Source organism: Coregonus clupeaformis, unplaced genomic scaffold, assembly GCF_020615455.1.
Source record: "Coregonus clupeaformis isolate EN_2021a unplaced genomic scaffold, ASM2061545v1 scaf0325, whole genome shotgun sequence".
Taxonomy (NCBI): Eukaryota; Metazoa; Chordata; class Actinopteri; order Salmoniformes; family Salmonidae; genus Coregonus; species Coregonus clupeaformis.
Window position 1 is genome coordinate 260,122 of NW_025533780.1, and position 24,648 is coordinate 284,769.

At 44.8% G+C, this 24,648-nt stretch overlaps 1 protein-coding gene across 1 annotated transcript in view; it reads left to right on the plus strand.

The window, feature by feature from the left end:
• Positions 1-24,648, plus strand: part of LOC121562517 (pleckstrin homology domain-containing family A member 7) — a 126,012-nt gene that overhangs the window by 93,833 nt on the left and 7,531 nt on the right. Inside the window, exons 9-27 of the mRNA XM_045214847.1 lie at positions 30-205; positions 3,754-4,191; positions 4,761-5,307; positions 6,894-6,977; positions 9,026-9,079; positions 11,279-11,347; positions 12,391-12,471; positions 12,605-12,754; positions 12,976-13,077; positions 13,219-13,396; positions 13,595-13,770; positions 13,893-14,084; positions 15,750-15,864; positions 16,258-16,352; positions 19,182-19,235; positions 19,272-19,412; positions 22,921-23,142; positions 23,363-23,496; positions 23,602-23,747. Coding sequence (XP_045070782.1) covers positions 30-205; positions 3,754-4,191; positions 4,761-5,307; positions 6,894-6,977; positions 9,026-9,079; positions 11,279-11,347; positions 12,391-12,471; positions 12,605-12,754; positions 12,976-13,077; positions 13,219-13,396; positions 13,595-13,770; positions 13,893-14,084; positions 15,750-15,864; positions 16,258-16,352; positions 19,182-19,235; positions 19,272-19,412; positions 22,921-23,142; positions 23,363-23,496; positions 23,602-23,747 — 3,154 coding nt within the window. The remainder of the gene's footprint in view (positions 1-29; positions 206-3,753; positions 4,192-4,760; positions 5,308-6,893; positions 6,978-9,025; positions 9,080-11,278; positions 11,348-12,390; positions 12,472-12,604; positions 12,755-12,975; positions 13,078-13,218; positions 13,397-13,594; positions 13,771-13,892; positions 14,085-15,749; positions 15,865-16,257; positions 16,353-19,181; positions 19,236-19,271; positions 19,413-22,920; positions 23,143-23,362; positions 23,497-23,601; positions 23,748-24,648) is intronic.

Genomic DNA, 24,648 nt, shown 5'->3' on the forward strand with positions numbered 1-24,648 from the left:
GTTCTTTCTCTTCTATTCTCTCTCCACAGGCGAGCCACACAGGAATGCGCTCCTACATTTACAATAAGAACTCTGTGATTGGCTCGCAGGCAGAGCACTGTGGGATGAGGACGTACTTCTTCAGTGCCGACACGCAGGAGGACATGAATGGCTGGATCCGAGCCATGAACCAGGCTGCTCTCATGCAGAGTCAAGGCATCAAGAGGTTAGTCCCTCCCTCCCGCCAGGCAGGCCGTCCCTAGTTATCCCCAATAGTCTCATCTGTAGTTATCCCATTAGTCTCATCTGTAGTTATCCCCAATAGTCTCATCTGTAGTTATCCCCAATAGTCTCATCTGTAGTTATCCCATTAGTCTCCTCTGTAGTTATCCCCAATAGTCTCCTCTGTAGTTATCCCCAATAGTCTCCCCTGTAGGTATCCCCAATAGTCTCATCTGTAGTTATCCCCAACAGTCTCCTCTGTAGTTATCCCCAACAGTCTCCTCTGTAGTTATCCCCAATAGTCTCATCTGTAGTTATCCCCAATAGTCACCTCTGTAGTTACACCCAATAGTCTCCTCTGTAGTGTTACACCCAATAGTCTCCTCTGTAGTTATCCCCAATAGTCTCCTCTGTAGTTATCCCCAATAGTCTCCTCTGTAGTTATCCCCAATAATCTCCTCTGTAGTTATCCCCAATAGTCTCCTCTGTAGTGTTATCCCCAATAGTCTCATATGTAGTTATCCCCAATAGTTCCTCTGTAGTTATCCCCAATAATCCCGTCTGTAGTTATCCCCAATAATCCCCTCTGTAGTTATCCCCAATAGTCTCCTCTGTAGTTATCCCCAATAATCCCCTCTGTAGTTATCCCCAATAGTCCCCTCTGTAGTTATCCCCAATAGTCTCCTCTGTAGTTATCCCCAATAGTCCCCTCTGTAGTTATCCCCAATAGTCCCCTCTGTAGTTATCCCCAATAATCCCCTCTGTAGTTATCCCCAATAGTCTCCTCTGTAGTTATCCCCAATAATCCCCTCTGTAGTTATCCCCAATAATCCCCTCTGTAGTTATCCCCAATAGTCTCCTCTGTAGTTGTCCCCAATAGTCCCCAGTAAACCCAATGCCTCCTAGTCCAAACAGGGATCCACCAGTATCTCTCCCAGTAGACCTTTTCAACTCACCTCTGCCTCCCTCTCTCTTCCTATCACCTTCTCAGCACCAAAGCAAGCACATTTTTCCCAATCTGATCTTTATCATGTGCCTGTAGTAACATTAGCAAAGTGCCTAACTGTTGGGGTTGTACGTGGGAGTGTACCTGGCCTGGCCTTGCTTGGCATGGTTTAGCATGGCCTGCTTGGCTGGGACTCAGTGAGCAGTCATCCATGGCAGGGCAGGCGTAGCACTACTCTGATAGAGTCTACTCTCCTGTGCTGTGGGATGGATGAGATGTTGAGTACTGCAGCTGGCTGCTGTATGGATGAGTGCTCCATCCTGCTCCTGCTGCCAGCTGAGCATGGGCCAGTCACAGGGCACAGACACGGTCCCTCCCTCTACTCCGTCACATGGCACAAACACAGCTGCGTCCCAAATAGCACCCTGTTCCCTATATAGTGCACTACTGATTAGAGCCCCATGGGCCCTGGTCAAAAGTAGTGCACTATATAGGGAATAGAGTGCCATGTGGGACGAGGCCATTCACACACCCTCCTCCATCACAGAGCACAGTCACCTGCCCATTATTGGCCTTGACTTCATTTGTGTTGTTAATAAATCTATTTAAATTAGTGTCAGCATTAGGTGAACACTGGACAGGTTTATGTATAGCTATTTCAATTAAGAGGAGAAAAAGTTACGGTTTGGTCAGATGAATGACAGCTTGTGGTGTAGTAGAAATGAAGTGTACACTGAACATACAGGATGTGGCTGATCTGGACTGGCATGCTACAGCTGAGAGGGAAGGCTGGATCTGATGTTTTGTCAAACAATTCCATCTAGTGGCCAATGCTGCTCAGTGCTCGTTAGCGGCTGCAAGGAAAGCTATTTCTCCTGAAAAACATTGTCTAAATCTACTGCTAGTGCTACATTATCATGTATCATAATGGATGTCAGCATTATCAGGTTAGTCAGCAAACTAGAACTTGGAATCCCAGTAGAACATTAGCTAACACTCATTATGTCTGATGGAGAGAATATGCTCTGAACTTTGAAACTGAGTTAAAAACTGTCCGAAGAGGACCTGCCTTGACGTGTATAGTGTTGGTCTGGGAATCAGATAAATGATATCTCAGATGAATGACTCCATGCAGAGGGAGAGAGTGGGACAAATGAATGATCAGCTCCATCACTAGAGCTATTACACAGAGTCATGGATGAAGAGGCTACCCCAAGCTATATGTTTAAAGACAAAATGGCTGTCATTTAGACTCTCAAGGGGAACCCAGCCAGCCTCCTCTCCAAAGAACCTCACTTAGTTACACTCCCCTCTCCATGAAAATATGTGGGTGTTGAAAACATATTGAAAACCCCTCCCTGTAGTCTCCCTTCCCTCTTTGGAGGAACTCAGTAATGAATAAAGGACATTTGAATGCTTTCACTAGTATCACTCAAGTGGGAAATAGCATTGAGAGTCAGAGTCAGCTCAGGTTAATGGAGGTGTCCATGTTGGCTTTTTATCTACAGCATAATACCTTCTAATCCCCTGTTTCAAGTGTACAGCTGTACTTTACCATAATGTAGTCACCTGTATTAATATCTGAGGGGAAGGAGGAATGAATAGCATGAATCATTTGTCTTAAGACATATAACTTAAGTATTTAATGCATTACTATAGGTCACTAAGTCCTTGACTAACATTCAGGGGATATATACTGAACAAAAATATAAACACAACATGTTTCATGAGCTGAAATAAAAGATCCCAGAAATGTTCCATACGCACAAAAAGCTTATTTCTGCACAAATGTGTTTACATCCCTGTTAGTGAGCATTTCTCCTTTGCCAAGATAATCCATCTACCTGACAGGTGTGGCATATCAAGAAGCTGATTAAACAGCATGATCATTACACAGGTGCACCTTGTGCTGGGGACAATAAAAGGCCACTCTAAAATGTGCAGTTTTGTCACACAACACAATGCCACAGATGTCTCAAGTTTTAGAGGGAACGTGCAATTGGCATGCTGACTGCAGGAATGTCCACCAGAGCTGTTGCCAGAGAATTGAATGTTCATTTCTCTACCATAAACTGCTTCCAACGTCGTTTGAGAGAATTTGGTAGTACATCCAACCGGTCTCACAACCGCAGACCACATGTAACCACGCCAGCCCAGCACCTCCACTTCCAGCTTCTTCACCTGCGGGATCGTCTGAGACCAGCCACCCGGACAGCTGATGAAACTGAGGAGTATTTCCGTCTGTAATAAAGCCCTTTTGTGGTGAAAAACTCATTCTGATTGGCTGGGCCTGGCTCCCCAGTGATGTGAAATCAATAGAAAATGTATTTATTTATTTAATTTACTGATTTCCTTATATGAACTGTAACTCAGTAAGATCGTTGAAATTGTTGCATGTTGCGTTTATATTTTTGTTCAGTATATTAGCATGTCACTAACCATGTCACACTGAGCTGATTAATCATGCCAGTTGTTTCTAATGTCCAGGGGTTGGTGTGATAGAAACGCCAGGTTTGGCTGTTGTCTTCAGCCTAGGTAACTGTAAAGTGCCTCTGTTATAGTCCGGTATCCCTGTTGACCTCTATCGCCTCTCTCACCCCTCACAGAGAGGCAGTCACAGAGAGACCAGAAATGTCAGTGCAGGAGGCAGTACCACAGACCAACCACGTTAACAACAACAACACCAGAAAGAGCCCCTCCCAGTCGCGGCCTGAGAGAGAGAAGCCTCCGGAGGGGGAGATCCGACTGACCCAGGGGGACGAGGAGAGGAACGTGTTGGAGGCTCCTAGAAAGCTCAGCCATCCAGCCACGGAGGTAGTGGTAGAGGTGGACAGGCTCTCCCCAGACTCTCTCCCTGGCCCCTCACACCCCAGGAATGGCCAGGCCCACACGGTCCTCGCGACGCTGCCCCCTGAGCAGAATGGGAACGTGGTGTATAAGAGGGGCTTTGTCCCACGGACAGCCACAGAGAAGCAGGTGCAGAGGAAGACGGCTCTGACTCAGGTGGAGCACTGGGTCAAAGTACAGAAGGGAGATCCGAAGAGGTCAGTCAGAAGACCTGCATTACTCATCTAATCTAATCTTCACTCTTATCCTGAGCATAATCTTAACCTTATCCTTAGCTTCAGTGATAATAACCCAAACCATCAAAGGAGGTTGGTGGCACCTTAATTGGGGAGAACGGGCTGGCGGTAATGGCTGGAGCGGAATAGGTGGAATGGTATCAAATACATCAATCACATGGTTTCCATGTTTGATGCCATTCCTTTTTTCCCATTCCGGACATTATTATGAGCCGTTCTCCCCTTAGCAGCCTCGTGCTAACCATAGCCTCAGCCCATGCCCCAATATCAACCATTCAATTGACATACTGTATTTTACCAAACTAACTACAAATGTCTCCCCCTGGTGGCGATTGTGAATGTCTCAGCTCTGAACTTCTTTTTCACTGTAACCGTTTTTTGGAATAAAGTGGTCATGCCTGAATGGCTGTTAATACTTTACTTTATATGCACTTTTGTTTCAACTCAGTATTGATGCTCAATTATGTGCCTGGTGAAATAAGTGGACTGCACAGTTTGTAAAAGGCTCTATCCCTCTTTCCTAACTTTAGCAACACATCTACTACTGAGTACGCCCTCCCTCTCCCTCGGCGGACCCCTCCCCTGCAGCCTAAGGCCGTGGTAGTAGAGGCCTACCAGACGTTGCCAAAGACCCCCAGACTTCCGTCCGGCGGGAGCTCCCCTTCGGCGCCCCGCAACCTGCCCAGCGACTACAAATATGCTCACGACCGGCTCAGCCACTTCCGCATGTCCACCGATGAACGCATGGCCACCAAGGAGGGCATGGTATGGCAGCTGTATGAGTGGCAGCAGCGCCAGCAGTTCCGCCACGGCAGCCCCACGGCGCCCATCTACACCGGGCCAGACTTCCTGGACACGGCCTCCTTCAGGGTCACCGTGGAGATGCCTCGCTCCATCTCTGTGCCCCCTTCCCCCTGTGAAGTCCCCCCGTCTGTCCCCACCTTCAAACCACTGTCCCCACACAGGCCACACACCCCCTCAGACAGGGTGACGGTCAGGCCGCTGGATGAGGTGCCACCTGGGGAGTCCTCCACCGGCTCCAGTTCTCCTAGACGGGTGTGTTCTCAGCTCTCTAAGGTAGGACACTGACCCACTGGGGTTTAAAGGGTTAAAGAGGCTGGTCTATCAGCCTAGGACTGTCACAAGACTAAATGTTTCACAGCTAAGGAACGTTCATCTTTCATAAAAGGGTTTAATTCTCACAGTTACTGAGGCTTGTAGTGAATTTCCAATTCATCTCTGTCTTAGAGGAATAATAACTTTGATGCGTTAACCGTTAGAGAAAGGGCCGACCATGGGAAGATGAGCATGAGAAGTAGCCCTGCTGTAATTTCCCGGCATCTTCACTTTGATGTCGGTCACAAGCTCCGAAGGATTCACACAGTCCACACCCAGGCCCTCTACACAGGTGGCTGGGTGTGTGTGTGGGAGTGTGAGCCTCCCCATCGCCCATTCATCCCGGCCCAGCCCAGTCTCCAGGCTCAGACACACATCAGCCTGTGTGGCCGTGTGTGTGTGCAAGTGTGTGAGCCCCTGTGACAAGGCACTGTCCTGCGCCATCCGCACCCTGGGCTGTCTCCCTGCCGGCTGCCACACCCCCCACATGTGAGGCTGTCTTTACAAGGCTGCACCACACCAGCCTCCACACAGCCCTCATCACCAGCCCACTGTCCTCACACCAAGTAAACAGAATGTCCCAGCCTCTGTTTCCTCATCATTCACCCATAACATCAAGTCACTAATTATGTGTCTCAAATAGAACACTGCCGCTCCACTCGCTCACAGAATAATCATAAACACACAAAGAGGAAAAGTATATTTTTAATGAGCCACAGTGTGTGAGACCATCCAAGAAAGCAATGGTTTATGGGTACTAAGTTTAGTCTGCAGATTAACTTTGTTTTGGTGGATCCAGCATCTTTTAGGCTGGTGATGTCTTTTTGGCTTGAGTGTGTCTTTTTGGGCTGTGTTCTATGTACCTCTATGGAATATCACACAAGTGTGTTTGTGTGTGTGTTATTAGCGGCTAATTCAGTTTGCCCAGGGCCTCTCAGCACTCTATAAACATCTCCACTGTATCTCAACCATCAGCAACGGTCTCTTTCTTCTGATCTTACATTTAAATAAAAAACCTATTATACAGCAAAAAAAGAGTGGCTTGGGAATCTCTGAGGGAATGGCTCACAGTGCTTCTCTCGCTGGTAGCAAACAAATGTTATTTTAAGAAAGCAGGTTGGGGATAATTTATGTGTAGTTAAATACATCTCTTGTTGTTTGTGTCCTTTTAAGGTTCTGTGATGGGCCTAGCCGAGGAATTCTGTGTGTTAAGCAAAAATGTCAAATCTTCCAAACCCTGTAGCAACTTAAACTGGGGGCACACCTTATTTCAAATAAGAGGAGGAGGGATGGAAATAAATACAGGGATAGAAGAAAAAATATGCTGTGTGCACAAATTTGTTTGTAAAGTTGCAGGCAATGCCTTTAAGTTTGGGATGCTACATATCAGAATGCCCCTTAGCGGGGACAGAAAGCCAGTAACAATCTGAGCCACATTGCAGGCATATTCATCCTTATAAATGTTCATTTATGATTTGACATTCTGTTTGATTTGTGAAATGGGATATGTAGCCTAATAACGTGTTGATGTCTGTGTCTTCCCACAGACTAGTCAGATCGAGAGACTGTCAATGCCAGCCATGGGCTACATCACACACACAGTCAGCGCACCCAGCTTGCATGGGAAAACGGTACAGCTTCTGTCTTTTTCATTTATCTTCATCACACACCCAGTTGAAACTATTCTCTGCTTTATATTAGGACTATTAAAGATTAATGCTGAAGGAAACTTTGATGTAAAACATTTCAATCAGAAAGCAGCACCATTTTCAGGCTGGTGGATTCAGTGTTGTTCTGCTCTGAAGGGCCTTGTGTGGGTGGCGGGAAGAGAGAGGAGCAGATATTGTGGTAGGATGCTTAGGCACACAGCTCTCTGGGGCCTGAAGAGCTGAGCCCTCACTGCTGCCGCCCTGGTGGTCAGGTGTTGAAGTGCTATCTGTCTGCCCCTCCCTTCCTGGCTCTCCCTGGCATGGGCCTGACCCTACTGCAGCCGGAGGAGCTGACCCTCCTGCTCATTCAGCTCAGGAGGCACCAGGCCAAGATGGCTGGTGTCCACGGCGACGCCCTCCACCACCTACAGCACAACGGCCTCCTAGGCCCCAGCCTGCAGGTCAGGCCCCCTCGTATCCTCCCCCCTGCAGCCACCCTGTCCTGCAGCCCCACTCCAGTGAATCATGGAGACCCAGCCCCCAGCCACATCCCCATCACCCGCAGTCTGTGTCTCTGCTAGTGTTTTGGTCCCAGCCCCATCATTCATTGGACTGTGTGGTGTGTTGGTTGTGTCTTGTTGTACTAGTGGCTTAGATGCTCCCCTGTTAGCATGGACTGTCTGCAGCTATAGATACACCAGCCTGTGTTGTGTTTGAATGGATGGCCTCACTCATCTATCAACATAATGTAGCGCTCCGTTGAGCCTTATAGAGCCGTGTTTCATTTGATTTGTTAGAAAACAAAACAAACATGATTTTGCTCCTAAGCGTCATCCCAAGCATGTCGCTTGTTGACTATGCACCGTGCCTGCCTTTACACACATATACTGTAGCCTTATCTTCTGTTGTTTGAGGTCTTTGCAAACCTGGATAACTACAATGAGAAATGTATGTTTGTCCTGGTTGTGTTGAACTGTGTGTTTCTGAGGTCACTCTTATTAGTGTAAAGTGATCCTGGGTACACAGCACAGGTTGTTGGTGGTACCTTAATTGGGGAGGACGGGCTCGTGGTAATAGCTGGGTCGGCATTAGTGGAATGGTGTCAAATACATGGTTTCCATGTGTTTGATGCCATTCCATTCGCTCCGTTCCGGCCATTATTATGAGCCTTCCTCCCCTCCGCAGCCTCCACTGGTACAAAGGCTGGCTCAGTAGTGTGTCTCCCTAGAGCAGGGGTAGGCAACTAGATTCAGCCGCGGGAGATTTTATGTCGGAACGAATGGTCGGGGGGGCCGGAACATAATTATAATAATTTGTACACTGCAAATTGATCACAACTAAGCCCAGAAAGAGGTTGTATTTTAAATAATGCCTTGATTATATTGAGTCATGATCACATATCTCTTTTTTTATTTGTGGGAATACTTGGGAACAGATTTCCTAAATTAATCTGAATTCCTGGTGATTTTACAATCTTAAAAAAATAAAAATAAAATAAATATGCCTGTTGCTGACCCTTGCCCTAGAGGAGCCAGTCCAAACACAGTGCACTGTTCTCAGACCTGAACACCACAGTGAAGCTGCAAAGGTGCTCAATAACAACCATGCTCATTCTCTCTCCATCAACACTTACGTTCTCTTCATGCTCATGTAGACATGATTTACCCATGGCAGAGATTTGGTGGCGAACTGAATTACAAGCATTATACTGCCCTATGAAATGCTAAAGCTATTTGTGTAAGCATCCCTCCCTAAACTATTTAAATAGCAGCCCTACACTACAATCTAGTTTGGTGTACATTCTCATAATATAACCCAATCAATCTCCCTGATTTTCTGTCCTATTTTGCCTCACTAATATTATTATATTAATTTGACTGTGGTGATATGATCTCTACAATGAGAATGAAGTAGAGATGTAGAGTTGTGCTGTAACAGCGCCTGACTAGTCTTCCAATACTATAATTTCCTAGCATCCTTTGCAGCTTCCAGTCTTGTGATCTGTCTCTCCACTCCTCACTGTCTGTCAGGCTGATGATACTTACATGCAACTGAAGAAGGACCTGGAGTATCTAGATCTGAAGGTGGGCCCCAAGAACAAAGCTAATGTAAATGATTATTCATCTCTCTTCCTCCTCCTCTCTCCTCTGTAGCCTGTATCCTGCTCTTCCCTCCACTGTCTACAGTGTCAGTCTCTTCCTCATTCACACACCTCCTTCTGCTGCTCTCTCCTCTTCTTTCTGCCCTTGTTCCTCAGGGCTGTGTGCTTTAGGTTGATGTTGGAATTTAAACTGTCTTCTGTGTGTTTTAACCACTGTTGTTTTTGTTAATAATGCTCTGTATTCTGACAATAATGCTATGCTGCATTAATCTGTGTGTCTTTACTATCAATTCAGCAAAGCAAACAACTTGAGTGCAATATGATCTTATACAAAAAAAGTATATGGTTATTGGCTACAGTATAAACTATACAATTTTCTATATTGTGCCAAAGCTAGCTATTCTTGCAATTGGATAAAAGTACATTGGGAATAGTACATGTTCACCCTGAAAACATGGGGCCAAAATATCATACCTCCACTGATGGGAACTGTAGTTTCAAGCAGCACAGTACTAGATGTCAAAAACTACATTTTGCATCATGTAAACTTCACTTCCCATCAGGCAGTGCTGCTAAAAGAGACCTACAATGGGCGCGTTCAACATTGCAGCCGACTTTAAAGGCGAGTCGAGACTGACTGATCTACAAATCACCTTGCATCCTAAATAACTACTCAATATTATTTGTAGTTCATTCAGTCAGTCACAATTTACCCATGATACATCACAATTTTGATGCTCTCGAACACGTAAAGTATCTTGCTGCTGTGCGGCTTCATATAAGTCTAATGCCAGCTTCAGCAGAATGACCTTGTGTGTTGTAATGTTTCTACATTCTGCTATCAGCAATTCTCTTCCATTAACAACAGTACAAAGCATCTGATCCCCCTGAAGTGATTTGTATGTATAACACCACAAACCTTAACTAACCTTCTGTTTCTTGGAGTGGGGAGTTCTATTATCGATGTGTACATTCTGATGTAACACCTCTCTATTTCCTGTTTTAAAACAGATCAAAAGTATTGACCCGTTGATCGTTATGGTACTCAATGTGTTAGAAAACACCCCTCCAGGTTTTGGGTCCAGTTGGAATGTAAGGATGGTGTGCATACAAAGAGTGAGACCATTCCACTGCTTCTCCTAATAGAATGTGTATAATGCACTCCTCACCTGCCCATGTTTGCTGTGAGGAGTGGACATGTCAGAAGAGAGACCCACCTGTAACTGTAGTGCATAGCTTGGCCTGCTGGGTACTGTAGTCCATCATGGTGATGCTGTGTCAGTGTGTGCTGACTGACTGATGGGGACTCTGTCTCTGCTCTCTGTGAGAGGGAGTCCCATTGCATGCTGTTAAACCCTGGATTGCACTTTGTTTCACAGCTTTTCTTTTCCTTTTGTTTGGCTTGTAAGCACTAAAGAGACAACCCAAGGGTGCTCTTTGAGAAACGTCAATACTGATTATCATTTAACACTTGTATTAGAATCAGAGCTAAAAGGTCAGCTAAATAATGTGTGCTTTGGTAATAATTGTAAACACACCTACATCTCTATGCCCTTTGAAATGGATCAACAGAAATCATTAGCTCTGTTTGGGCATTAAGTCAATTGAAATCTCTTAGCGAAAGACACTGAAATATAGCTACAGTTTATATCAATTCTAACTGGGCCAGTTCACTGACGTCTCTGAGATATGTCTTTGGCCAAGTCTGATTTATCATTGTAACAGAGAGGATCTAAAGGAGGTGCCATAATTCCTTCTAGTTCCTCCCTTTCTCCTGGTTCATAAAGAGGACATGGTCGTTAACTAAACCCACTGACACACTGCCAGGAAAGAGCAGCTTTGTGATTCTCCATCATCCAGGCCTCTCTTAAATGCACAGATGCTGTTTTTGTCCATAAATATATTTGCACAGCTTTTAAAGCAGTCGTATTGCATTGGCTTGTGCATACTACTACCCAAGTCTTTTTTGTTGAGTAATTTTTGCATAACTGTTCTACATTGTGGTTTTTGCAATCCCAATGTCCTTAGCAAGGTCTCATGCTGTTGCTTGATAATTGCTGTAATGTTGTTGTTCAGTGTTATCTATTGAATGTTGGTTTTAATATTTAGGGTATTTGAACTATTTTTTTGCAACTATTACTGGGAGAAGTAAGGTTGTATTTGTGCCTTTGGGGCATTGCAGGTTACAGGGCGTGAAACGCTAAAAGACAGACCATCGAGACCTGTTAAGATAGCAGAGAGTGATGTTGATGTAAGTATACCATCCCCCACCCCCCCCCTAACCAAACATTGTGTGATAAACACCCAGTTTATCCATGTCTCTCCTTTTCTTCAACGTCTATCGTTTTTCACATCTTACGACCCACTACAGAGACAGTGAACTGAGGAGTTGAGAAGTTGGTATTCTGTAGTTGTGGTAAACAGAGGGTGTGTAGGGAGGAAGGAAACGGAGCAGAGCTAAGATGCAACACTGTGGGGACAGATAGCTTCACCGTTAAAGCTTGAGAGTATCGACGAGGGCTTTTATTTCCAGCTCTCAATTTAAAGGGAAAAATACATGTAAAGGGATTTTAGACGTAGAGCTCTTAAATGTTTCAGTTTGATTTGTGTGATCCGGCCTTTTTAGTTCTTTATTTGCTCAGAATGGAGGTAAATAATCTTGATGTCTTGGCTTTTCATCATTAGCATTGTTCCAGTTTAACAATTTATAAGAATTTGCTGGTGAATTTGTTTGAACAATAAATATTTCATGCAATTAAAACAACAATATACGGCTGTGAAATAAAAAACAGCTTAATTATTAATTGAACAGAATGATAAATAGAGCTCGAGAAGAAACACTCACTGTGTGAGAAAGACTGTAAACTAGGCAGTCTTATTTTGTTTTCAGAAACATATAACCCATTTCTGCAGGGAAACAAATATGCCAGTCTCAATAAGCACTGTTCTCCTGAAAAGTGAATTTAAAAATATGGATTTTTGATTATGATTACTTATAATGGGCATTACCATTCTCCACAAGCAGATAGTATAAAGCTTTATTTATTTATTTTCACACAGAGAAGATGAATAGAGGTCCTCAGGGCATTTCAAAGAGATGGGTCTTATAGACATATTTACAGACAGAGTAGACTACAGTAGACTATCAATTCATTCTGCTGGGCACTGTGGTTTGAATAGTGTTTACCAGAAGTTGCTGGGCAGAGGGCCCCTGTTCTACCCATAGACCTAGTCTTCTTAATATACCTTATCAATCTCTGTTCTCTGTGCTGCCTGCTGCTGGTCCCTGTGCAGGTGAAGCTAAGTCGAATGTGTGAACAAGACAAGATCCTTCAGGAGCTGGAAACAACGATACGCACGCTCAAGGAAGACAAGGTATTGGGTTTTGTGTGTTTGTTTGTGTGTGTGCGCGTGTTTGTGCATGTGTGTGTGTGCCTGGGTATGTATACGTGTGTATTAGCTCCCTTGTCGTGATAACCCCATGCCCTCGTGGTGTCCTGTCCTACAGGACAAGTTGGAGTCAGTGCTGGACGTGTCCCACCAGCAGATGGAGCAGTACCGGGACCAGCCGGCCCACCAGGAGAAGATATCCTACCAGCAGAGACTACTGCAGGAGGACGTGGTGCACATCAGAGCTGAGATCTCTCAGGTGTCCACGGTAAGACCTGCTCTGTCTGACCTAACACAGACTCGCTCACTGGTCTGGACAAAGCCCCATTCACTGACTACTACACTCTCTCTCTCTCTCTCTCTCTCTCTCTCTCTCTCTCTCTCTCTCTCTCTCTCTCTCTCTCTCTCTCTCTCTCTCTCTCTCTCTCTGTCTCTCTCTCTCTCTCTCTGTCTCTCTCTGTCTCTCTATGTCTCTCTTGCTCCATGCAGGAGATGGAGAATGCCTGGAATGAGTACAGCAGCCTGGAGAGAGACGTAGACTGGTTGAGGACAGCTCTGGAGGGCCAGATGAACCGCAGTGGTCTCTCTCAGGTCAGGATCGCACCACAACCACACCACTGCAAACACATACTCTCGTACACCGTCAGATTCCCAGAGGGATGGGAACAAACACCTGTAGTGTTTGTGTTCATGTTCATGGTTGTGTGTGTGTTTGTGTTTGTCTATGAGCAGCAGGAGAAGTCCCAGATCAAGAGGGAGTTGTGGAGGATTGAAGACGTAATAGCAGGCCTCAGCTCTAGCAAAGCCAATTACCAAGTCACCATCTCCTCTGTGACCAACCCAGGTGAGAGGAGTGCTGTGCCTCTTCCTCCGCTAGCCTCTACCCACACACACTGGAGCTCAGGACGAGGTAGAGAGAGAGAAATGGATGCTACTTGTCATACGCTTATATATTTACAGGGGACAAAATGCCTCTCATTATGCAAAACATTGCTGAGTTTATTATGGTCTGTATGTGTATTTGGCTTTTGTGGTTGGAGTGTTGTTATCTTATGTAATTTGAATGTGTGTGTTGGGGAGTGTTTTACATGTGTTTTTGTGTCTCCAGAGAGAAAACTTGTGCCTTCCGTGTTGCCGTCGTCAGTGCCTTCTCTGTCTGCCATTCCCTCCATGGGAGAGATGAGACTGGCCCAGCAGCACAGCCCCCACCTCAGCCCCACAACCCCCACCCCCACCTCCACCCAGCACACCACCGCAGCCCTCCCCATGTCTGTGCCAAAATGGGTGAGTGGCCCCCGCTCCTCTCCCACATGGAGGACATACAGTGTTGAATTTTATACTATCTGATAGTAAATGTGATTGAATATGATAGTAAAGGCTATGCTGGTTGGTTGTTTTCTCTGCAGGCAGAGGAGGGCGCCCCTCCCCGACCGCCACTACCTCAGCTATACAGTCCTGAGGACCACGCCCCGGCCGTGCCCCCGCTACCCAGGGAGACCACCGTCATCAGACACATGTCTGTACGGGGCCTCAAACGACAGTCTGATGAACGCAAGCGGGACAGGGAGATTGGCCAATACACCAACGGAGACAACAAGGTGCGTGTTTGGAGAGAGCTATGGAGCCGTGTGTCTGTGTGTACAGTGAGGGAAAAAAGTTTTTGATCCCCTGCTGATTTTGTACGTTTGCCCACCGACAAAGAAATGATCAGTCTATAATTTTTATGGTAGGTTTATTTGAACAGTGAGAGACAGAATAACAACAAAAAAATCCAGAAAAACGCATGTCAGAAATGTTATAAATTGATTTGCATTTTAATGAGGAAAATAAGTATTTGACCCCCTCTCAATCAGAAAGATTTCTGGCTCCCAGGTGTCTTTTATACAGGTAATGAGCTGAGATTAGGAGCACACTCTTAAAGGGATTGCTCCTAATCTGTTTGTTACCTGTATAAAAGACACCTGTTCACAGAAGCAATCAATCAATCAGATTCCAAACTCTCCACCATGGCCAAGACAAAAGAGCTCTCCAAGGATGTCAGGGACAAGATTGTAGACCTACACAAGGCTGGAATGGGCTACAAGACCATCGCCAAGCAGCTTGGTGAGAAGGTGACAATAGTTGGTGCGATTATTCGCAAATGGAAGAAACACAAAAGAACTGTCAATCTCCCTCGGCCTGGGGCTCCATGCAAGATCTCACCTCGTGGAGTTGCAATGATCATGAGAACGGTGAGGAATCAGCCCAGAACTACACGGGAGGATCTTGTCAATGATCTCAAGGCAGCTGGGACCATAGTCACCAAGAAAACAATTGGTAACACACTACGCCGTGAAGGACTGAAATCCTGCAGCGCCCGCAAGGTCCCCCTGCTTAAGAAAGCACATATACAGGCCAGTCTGAAGTTTGCCAATGAACATCTGAATGATTCAGAGGAGAACTGGGTGAAAGTGTTGTGGTCAGATGAGACCAAAATCGAGCTCTTTGGCATCAACTCAACTCGCCGTGTTTGGAGGAGGAGGAATGCTGCCTATGACACCAAGAACACCATCCCCACCGTCAAACATGGAGGTGGAAACATTATGCTTTGGGGGTGTTTTTCTGCTAAGGGTACAGGACAACTTCACCGCATCAAAGGGACGATGGACGGGGCCATGTACCATCAAATCTTGGGTGAGAACCTCCTTCCCTTAGCCAGGGTATTGAAAATGGGTTCGTGGATGGGTATTCCAGAATGACAATGACCCAAAAACACACGGCCAAGGCAACAAAGGAGTGGCTCAAGAAGAAGCACATTAAGGTCCTGGAGTGATCTAGCCAGTCTCCAGACCTTAATCCCATAGAAAATCTGTGGAGGGAGCTGAAGGTTCGAGTTGCCAAACGTCAGCCTCGAAACCTTAATGACTTGGAGAAGATCTGCAAAGAGGAGTGGGACAAAATCCCTCCTGAGATGTGTGCAAACCTGGTGGCCAACTACAAGAAACATCTGACCTCTGTGATTGCCAACAAGGGTTTTGCCACCAAGTACTAAGTCATGTTTTGCAGAGGGGTCAAATACTTATTCCCCTCATTAAAATGCAAATCAATTTATAACATTTTTGACATACATTTTTCTGGATTTTCTTGTTGTTATTCTGTCTCTCACTGTTCAAATAAACCTACCATTAAAATTATAGACTGATAATTTCTTTGTCAGCAGGGGATCAAATACTTTTTTCCCTCACTGTATGTGTGGTACTGATCTCTGTCTCTGTGGGTGTCAGGTGGAGCTGCGGACCTTCCTGAGTGAACCTGAGCTGCTGGGAGTGGGAGGGTCTGGTCACATGAGGATGGGGGCCTTGGGGCATGATGGTGGCTACCAGACCTTGCCAAGCAGAGGTAAGTAGCTCTAGGTCCAACACATGTAATTACATTTTACATTTTAGTAATTTAGCAGACACTCTTATCCAGAGCGACTTACAGTTAGAGTGCATACATTTTTTCATACTGGCCCCCTGTGGGAATCGAACCCACAACCCCGGCATTGCAAATGCCATGCTCTACCAACTGAGCTACATGGGACCTTGATGTAAAGTTGAATGACATATTTGTTTCTTTGAAGAATGTCTTACTCTTCAGAATAAGCAAACAGCTTGAAAGGCTAAACAGCTTGTTTTTATATAGTGTTCACACCAGCAGCAAATATGTGGTTTGTAATGTACCCACTGAACATGCTTTGGCTCTTGTGCTAACTTGGGAGTCGTGTTTTCATATTTGCTGTCTTTCTCTCAGGGCCGGCTGGTTCCTCATCCAGGCTAAATCAGTCCACAAACATCTCCTCTTACGTTACCCTCAGAAGAGGAGCCTCAGCCGCCTCAGGTCTGAAGGTAAGACTCCAACTATTTCTGGCTGACTAGGAGTCAAGAGAGTAGGTGGAGAGGCAGCACAAATATTGTTTCTAAATCCTGTCATGGCTTTTACTTTTGTGGAGCTGACACAAGCTGACTTGATTAGATGCAGCATCTAGTACAAAAGGCTGAGTACATGGAAAAAACTAGAAGGTCATTTTCCATTTAGAAAAATTGTGACATATTTCAGCTGGCCAAAAGTATTGTTATAATAATCGAAGAAGTTTAGAAGTTTTAAATTGCTATTGTTGAAAAATATAGGCTAATGTAGAAGTAGATACTGTATTACGGTAGTGGGATAGCCGTTAGTGGGATAGTAACAGTAGAATTGCAGTAGTTGTGACTGTAGTCCAGTAGTAGTAGTAGTAGTAGTAGTAGTAGTAGTAGTGGTAGTGGTGGTGAATGACTGTGGTAGTAGTAGGCCAAGTAGTAGTATTTTGATATATAGAGTGGTTTTGCTGAAGCAAGGAACACAAATAACAAGTCAGAAGTATATCAAATAACTACAGTACTAGAGTGTTCTTGCAGAAGTAAGTCACACTAATTAGTGATTCTCATTCATAAAATGTGCTCCCCTACTTCTATAATTTGACATTTCTGAAAGTTCCACGGCAGTTTTACATTTACATTTTAGTCATTTAGCAGACGCTCTTATCCAGAGCGACTTACAGTTAGTGAGTGCATACATTTTTCATACTGTTAATTGAATAGTGTGAAGTTAGCTTAATTAAAGTAGGTGATGTGGTTACTGAAACAGCTGTAGCACTTAATTGGTAGAAGTTATTCCTGTTCTGATTTCAGATTTGAATAGCCGAGAAGTAGACTAAGATTTCATATGCTATAAGTTGTGGTTGGGAAAGTGGTCAAAACGCCAGTTGTTTCAAAACTTTGAGAGAAAAGTAGTTGATGTGGTTACTAAAGCAGCTGTATCGTTTCATTGGTAGAAGATATTTCTGTTCAGAATTCAGATTTAAATAGCAGAGAAGCAGACTAAGATTTCCTACCCTCAAAGTTTTTGTCTAACTTGTTGGGAAAGTCACATTGTTTACAGTGAATAGAATGTTGGAAGTCTGGGAGTTTTTAACAATGAGAGCTTTAGAATGTGAAGAAACCCTATTAAAGTGGAGGATTTTTTGGGGACAAGGACAAAAAGCTTAATAGTTTAAAAAGTATACATTTGATCAAAAATATGAAATGTATACAAGAACACTGTTCCAGACCGGTATGCACGTTTGAAAGTTTGAATGGTGTACAAGAAATAGTGTTCCGAAGAAAAAGTTTAAAATAAGTTTGGTCATTATTTAAAGTGTGACTGCTGAGCAAGTCACATTAAAGAGCAACTGCCCCTAAAAAACGACTTCTCATTTAGAAAACAGCCTATGTCGCCTCGATATGAGTCAGACGCATTTATTCTACTGTCAAAATGACTACAAAGTGTAAATATAATAATTTTGGTCGTAAAGTCAGTCTTGTACAAAACTGAGTTTTGTTCCTGAGTGTATGTCACAACGTAAATGAAGGTTGGTTTTATTTAAATCCTGCCCGCATGCCCACAGCTGGCAGCACACAAGTAATAATCAGTTTGGAGTGCAGCTGCACATGACCCGATCGTGATGCCCGTGGTAAAGTTTGTTTGACTTTGGATATCCCTATGGGACAATATGTAAAAATTCCAATAGCTCCAAATTTCAATGACTTAAAAACCTAAAACCAACTATAAATTGTAGAAATTCATATACAGATATTGAAAGCTAAAAGGTATGCAACATAAAAATATTGTCTCATTTACATTGTAGTTTATTGACGGTCCCTAACTACCCTGGAGATAGGCTATCCAAAGTCAAACTAACTTTGCCACGGTCGCACACCAGCTGGATGAAGCTAATTGGCAAAATAATTTGGCTAACTCTTCCCACCTGCGAACACACACACGAAACACCAACATCAAACCACACCCCGAAATCAACTCAAGTTTGAATTCAGTCATGGCTGCTAGAATTTCTTAATGACCCAAATCTAAAATGAGGCCAAAACAGGAAGTTAAGCCGCCCTTTAATAATCCAACATCTACAACTCAAGGGGGTGCAAGACAGCCTATGCAATGCTAATGAGTTACTGCTTTAAAGACATGCTCTGGAACTTTGGCGACTACTAAGTCTTTTTTAAACCTCCCGCTTTGGGCTGGATGTGTCAATACGTAGTTCATACATGCATAATATGAGCAGAAAATGTCTGTCTTACTTCAATTAGCCACGAAATCCCTAGTTTGAAAGCATAAGAAATTCTGGAAGCTGTGCTGCGACATTTTACCTACCTTGTCCCCCACGTGGGCCAGCTCCCTAGCAATTCAAGTTCTAGCCAATGAGCTTCAGCCCCTCACCATTTGAGTGACAGCTAGCAAGATGCACACACAGCAGAGAGAGAGCAATGACGTGGTGCACATATCTGCACATATGTGACGTAGTACGCAATTTTTGGGGACCACTTTTGGCTCGTGAGCGCAGCTTTCAGAACTACTGGCTAAAAGGTGTACAAAAGTACAGGAGAACCTCTTTAATGTTGTGACATGGATGAGAACTCAGTGTCTTTTTGCACATTATTCTAATGTAAAATGGTGGTGGCACCTAAACTCTCTCCCTTCAGTCTTCTCTAACCCATTCCTCGTCTTTCGTTTAATCTCTCCTTTCTTTCCCTCCTGCTCTCTTTCTCCCTCTCAGTCGCCCCCCTCTTCCTCTCCCCTCTCCCTCCCTCCCTCCCTCTCTCTCTGGTGTCATGGGCTATGTTAATTTATGCCCTCCCTCCTCTCAGGAGAGACCAAAGAGTGCCTTGGAGCCGTCTGTACTCTGGGGATGTGCTGCAGCAGCAGAGCAGGGGGGAGGATGAGTGCTGAGGGAGCAGCTGCAGAGGATGAAGAGGCACCAGAAGGCTCTGGTCCGCCAGCGCAAGAGGACCCTCAGTCAAGGAGAACGCCAGGCCTCTTCATCGCGAGCTTCCTCATCATCATCACAGCAACGCCCCCTTTCTGCAGACCTGGGCTCAGTACGTTAGAGCTACAGCTACAATGCATGCAGACATAACAATGCATGCGACCACTAATACATTTCAGTTGCATGGGTTTTCATAGTGCCGTTGATGTGAGTTTATGAGTGAGTGAGTAGGCCTGAACTAGCTGGTGCAGCAGGTAAGTGGGTATGTGAATTGACTGCTGTGATTGTGTGAGACGTGAGAGGTGAGAGATGCTGTGGTGTGACATGCAGGTGGAACTACTGGTGTTCTCACCTAGGAAGTGGAGGACTATGAATATGCAATAAAAAAAAGGACAGAATAGGTGGTGCCCCTGATTTCAAATGTCCTTGACTCCATCGCAAGAAAAGGATTGAAATGATTGAGAGATATTCACATACTGCATTTTAAACTACAGTCTCTCTAATGAAGTGGACTCTGCTATGATACTGATAATGGTAATGATTAACCTCACTTCCACAACTCTATTAAATGACCTGGGAGATATGTATAACGCCATTCTTATATGACGGACATCTTTAACTGTATCAAAGTGCTTTTTGTTGGTTAGCTTGTGAGAATCTTTATGTGAATTGTTAGTACTTAACACTGATGCATTGATGCAGCTTCAGTAAATCAGCTTTGTGGGAGGTTGATTGAAGTTGATTGATTATGCTACACTGAATCATATCCGTACTGCTGCGTTAACGGCCCATACCCATTCCCTCTCCTCCCTACACCCACCCCTGGCTAAACAAGAAGTGTTCTCTCAGCATTTCTCTAATGTTACCTCAGTACTGGAGATACATACAGCAGCTAATAACTCTCTCAATCTCTTCCACTCTGACTAAACTGCAGTTTGACCTAAGCTCTCAGGCTCCATGACAGTGTTTCAGTGTGTGTTTCTATCACTCCACTAGTACAGCCCACTGCTAAGATACTAACCCCATCCCCTCCTTCTAGAACGGTCTGTCTCTCTTTCTCTAACCAGGTCTCATTGTGCTGCTCAGACAAAACACATAATCCTGAAGATAAAATAAAACTATACTTTTTACATTATTTATTTTCACTGACATCTTAAAGAGCTGACTCTCTAATCATTATAAGTGTGGCTATGCACTACTGGATTAAACATTTTCTAATGATCTTTATGATCATATGCTGACTCATCAGCATATACATTTATATTCCCTGGTAGTTTGATACGATGCAACATCTGTCTAATACTGTGCTTTTTGCTAGAAATCATCATCATTCACATTTTAGTCGATTAGTCTTTGTACATGAGTAAAAGTTTATAAGGAGTGACTTTAGCAATGCGGATGCAGTTCTGATTGTGGTGACTTGTAGATCTTATCACCACTTATCCCTCCTTGTTAACTGACTATACATACAGCAATGCCTAATGTACAGTACATGTATCCATGTGCCACTACCTTTATCCATTGTGCCAATCATTTACAGTCCTATCAGAACTCAAGCCAGATAATTATTTCTCTGTTTATCTGCAAATGGAGGATCATCTACTAAGCTCCCTCGCTGTTCCCCACATATTTAATGTAGAGGTTTGCAAATAAGAAATAAACACACATTTTCCTAATAAATGCATGCTTGCCATGTGTTTTTTCTTCATTGCATGTGTATTATAAATATGTATTTGTGGTATTTACTGCAGTGGGCATATTTTTTTTTGTCCAGTAAGCACAATAATGCCTGGGACCAATATGTACATGTAAATGAATGTAGCTAGATGGATCCCTCTCTTCTCCTCATCTTCTCCCCAATCACTGACTGCACAAGTAGAGTGATGCATGCCGAGGTCTGAGAGCTTGGGACTTCACATACTGCACGTGCATGTGCACCACACCCCCATCAACAGTCCTGTACACGCTGGTGGTTTTGCCTGTGGTGAATACTGTTGCATTTGTCATATTGTATGCCATTGTATGTATGTATGTTTGAAAAAAGGGAAAATGCACAATATACAGTATAGCTACAGAGAAGACCATCTCAACGTCTGTAGAGTCTCACACTGGGTGTTGCCATGAAATTGTAGCAAAAAGTAGAATTCCTGAGTCAACAGGTGGAAAGTATTAGACTAATGTTGGGGACTAATCGTGTGGTTGTATTGGTGTGTAACTGTTGTGTCTGTGAAGCCACAGTATGATTGTGTTGGTGTGTAACTGTTGTGTCTGTGAAGCAGCAGTATGGTTGTGTTGGTGTGTAACTGTTGTGTCTGTGAAGCTGCAGTATGGTTGTGTTGGTGTGTAACTGTTGTGTCTGTGAAGCCACAGTATGATTGTGTTGGTGTGTAACTGTTGTGTCTGTGAAGCAGCAGTATGGTTGTGTTGGTGTGTAACTGTTGTGTCCGTGAAGCAGCAGTATGGTTGTGTTGGTGTGTAACTTGTGTCTGTGAAGCAGCAGTATGGTTGTGTTGGTGTGTAACTGTTGTGTCTGTGAAGCAGCAGTATGGTTGTGTTGGTGTGTAACTGTTGTGTCTGTGAAGCAGCAGTATGGTTGTGTTGGTGTGTAACTGTTGTGCCTTTGAAGGAGCAGTATGGTTGTGTTGGTGTGTAACTGTTGTGTCTGTGAAGCAGCAGTATGGTTGTGTTGGTGTGTAACTGTTGTGTCTGTGAAGCAGCAGTATGGTTGTGTTGGTGTGTAACTGTTGTGTCTGTGAAGCAGCAGTATGGTTGTGTTGGTGTGTAACTGTTGTGCCCGTGAAGCTGCAGTATAGTTGTGTTGGTGTGTAACTGTTGTGTCTGTGAAGCTGCAGTATAGTTGTGTTGGTTTGTAACTGTTGTGTCTGTGAAGAAGTAATATGGTTGTGTTGGTGTGTAACTGTTGTGTCTGTGAAGCAGCGGTATAGTTGTGTTGGTGTGTAACTGTTGTGTCCGTGAAGCAGTAGGATGGTTGTGTTGGTGTGTAACTGTTGTGCCTTTGAAGGAGCAGTATGGTTGTGTTGGTGTGTAACTGTTGTGTCTGTGAAGCAGCAGTATGGTTGTGTTGGTGTGTAACTGTTGTGTCTGTGAAGCAGCAGTATGGTTGTGTTGGTGTGTAACTGTTGTGTCTGTGAAGCTGCAGTATAGTTGTGTTGGTGTGTAACTGTTGTGTCTGTGAAGCAGCAGTATGGTTGTGTTGGTGTGTAACTGTTGTGTCTGTGAAGCAGCAGTATGGTTGTGTTGGTGTGTAACTGTTGTGTCTGTGAAGCAGCAGTATGGTTGTGTTGGTGTGTAACTGTTGTGTCTGTGAAGCAGCAGTATGGTTGTGTTGCTGTGTAACTGTTGTGTCTGTGAAGCTGCAGTATAGTTGTGTTGGTGTGTAACGTGAGGAGTAGATTGGTTGGCGTTGTGTCTGTGAAGCAGCAGTATGGTTGTGTTGGTGTGTAACTGTTGTGTCTGTGAAGCAGCAGTATGGTTGTGTTGGTGTGTAACTGTTGTGTCTGTGAAGCAGCAGTATGGTTGTGTTGGTGTGTAACTGTTGTGTCTGTGAAGCAGTAGTGTTTGTGTGTAACTGTTATGTCTGTCTACCCCTCCTCCTCCAGTGGAGGCGAGAGCAGGAGTTTGACCTGCAGCTGCTGGAGCGGGCGGTGCAGGGGGAGGAGGCACGGGGCGTGGTCCAGGGTGAGGAGCGTCCAGCGGAGCACAGGGATAGACCCCGGTCCCAGTCAGACGAGTGGCTGACCCTCCGCTCGACAGCCACGTCCACACTTACCCGGGAGGCGGACCTGGAGACGCTGGACTATGACCTGGACCTCAGCCGAGAGGTACGGCCTGACCCTCACCACCACCACCATCAAACATCACAAAGTCAGAGCTGTTCACTTTAACATTTCATTAAGGAGTACTTTCACGATGTTGTTTAAACAATTGAATAGGCTTGTTTTCAGCCTCAATGGTTATATTCCCTAATCCCTACAATAATGGTACTAGAGGTGAATACCAGTTAATAGGAAACCTCTACTGTGTGTGTTTCTCTGTGTGTAGCTGGCCAAACCTCAGAAGGTGTTAATCCCTGAGCGCTACATAGACACAGAGCCTGAGGAGCCTCTCAGCCCTCAGGAGGTGGAGGCTCGCCATCGCAACATGGAGCGCATCAAGAACATTCTGGCCAAGTCCAGGTCTATTACAGCACCACCACTACTCACTGGGCCAATATGGAAGATCAGTTTGACAGGCCATTCAATTAATTGTGTAATGGTGTGTGTGCGTGTGTGTGTGATTAGTGTTCAGATCCTGGCGGGGCCCCCTGTGGGGGTGGACAAGCCAGAGGTGGTGGGTTTGGACTCAGCCCTACAGAAGCAGGAGAGGATCATCACCATGTCTTACACCCTGGCCTCAGAGGCCTCCCTCAAGAGCAAGCAGGTCGCAGGTAATACCAACACACACAACTGGACACACTCTCTGCAGTAATACCAACACACACCTTTTTTTTCTTTCTTTTTTTTAGTAATTTAGCAGACGCTCTTATCCAGAGCGACTTACAGTTAGTGAGTGCATACATTTTCATACTGGCCCCCCGTGGGAAACAAACCCACAACCCTGGCGTTGCTAGCGCCATGCTCTACCAACTGAGCTACAGGGGACTACACATCTGGACACACTCTCTGCAGTAATACCAACACACAACTGGACACACTCTCTTTGCAGTAATACCAACACACACAACTGGACACACACTCTGCAGTAATACCAACACACACAACTGGACACACTCTCTGCAGTAATACCAACACACACAACTGGACACACTCTCTGCAGTAATACCAACACACACAACTGGATACACTCTCTGCAGTAATACCAACACACACAACTGGACACACTCTCTGCAGTAATACCAACACACACAACTGGACACACTCTCTGCAGTAATACCAACACACACAACTGGACACACTCTCTGCAGTAATACCAACACACACAACTGGATACACTCTCTGCAGTAATACCAACACACACAACTGGATACACTCTCTGCAGTAATACCAACACACACAACTGGATACACTCTCTGCAGTAATACCAACACACACAACTGGACACACTCTCTGCAGTAATACCAACACACACAACTGGACACACTCTCTGCAGTAATACCAACACACACAACTGGATACACTCTCTGCAGTAATACCAACACACACAACTGGACACACTCTCTGCAGTAATACCAACACACACAACTGGACACACACTCTGCAGTAATACCAACACACACAACTGGACACACTCTCTGCAGTAATACCAACACACACAACTGGACACACTCT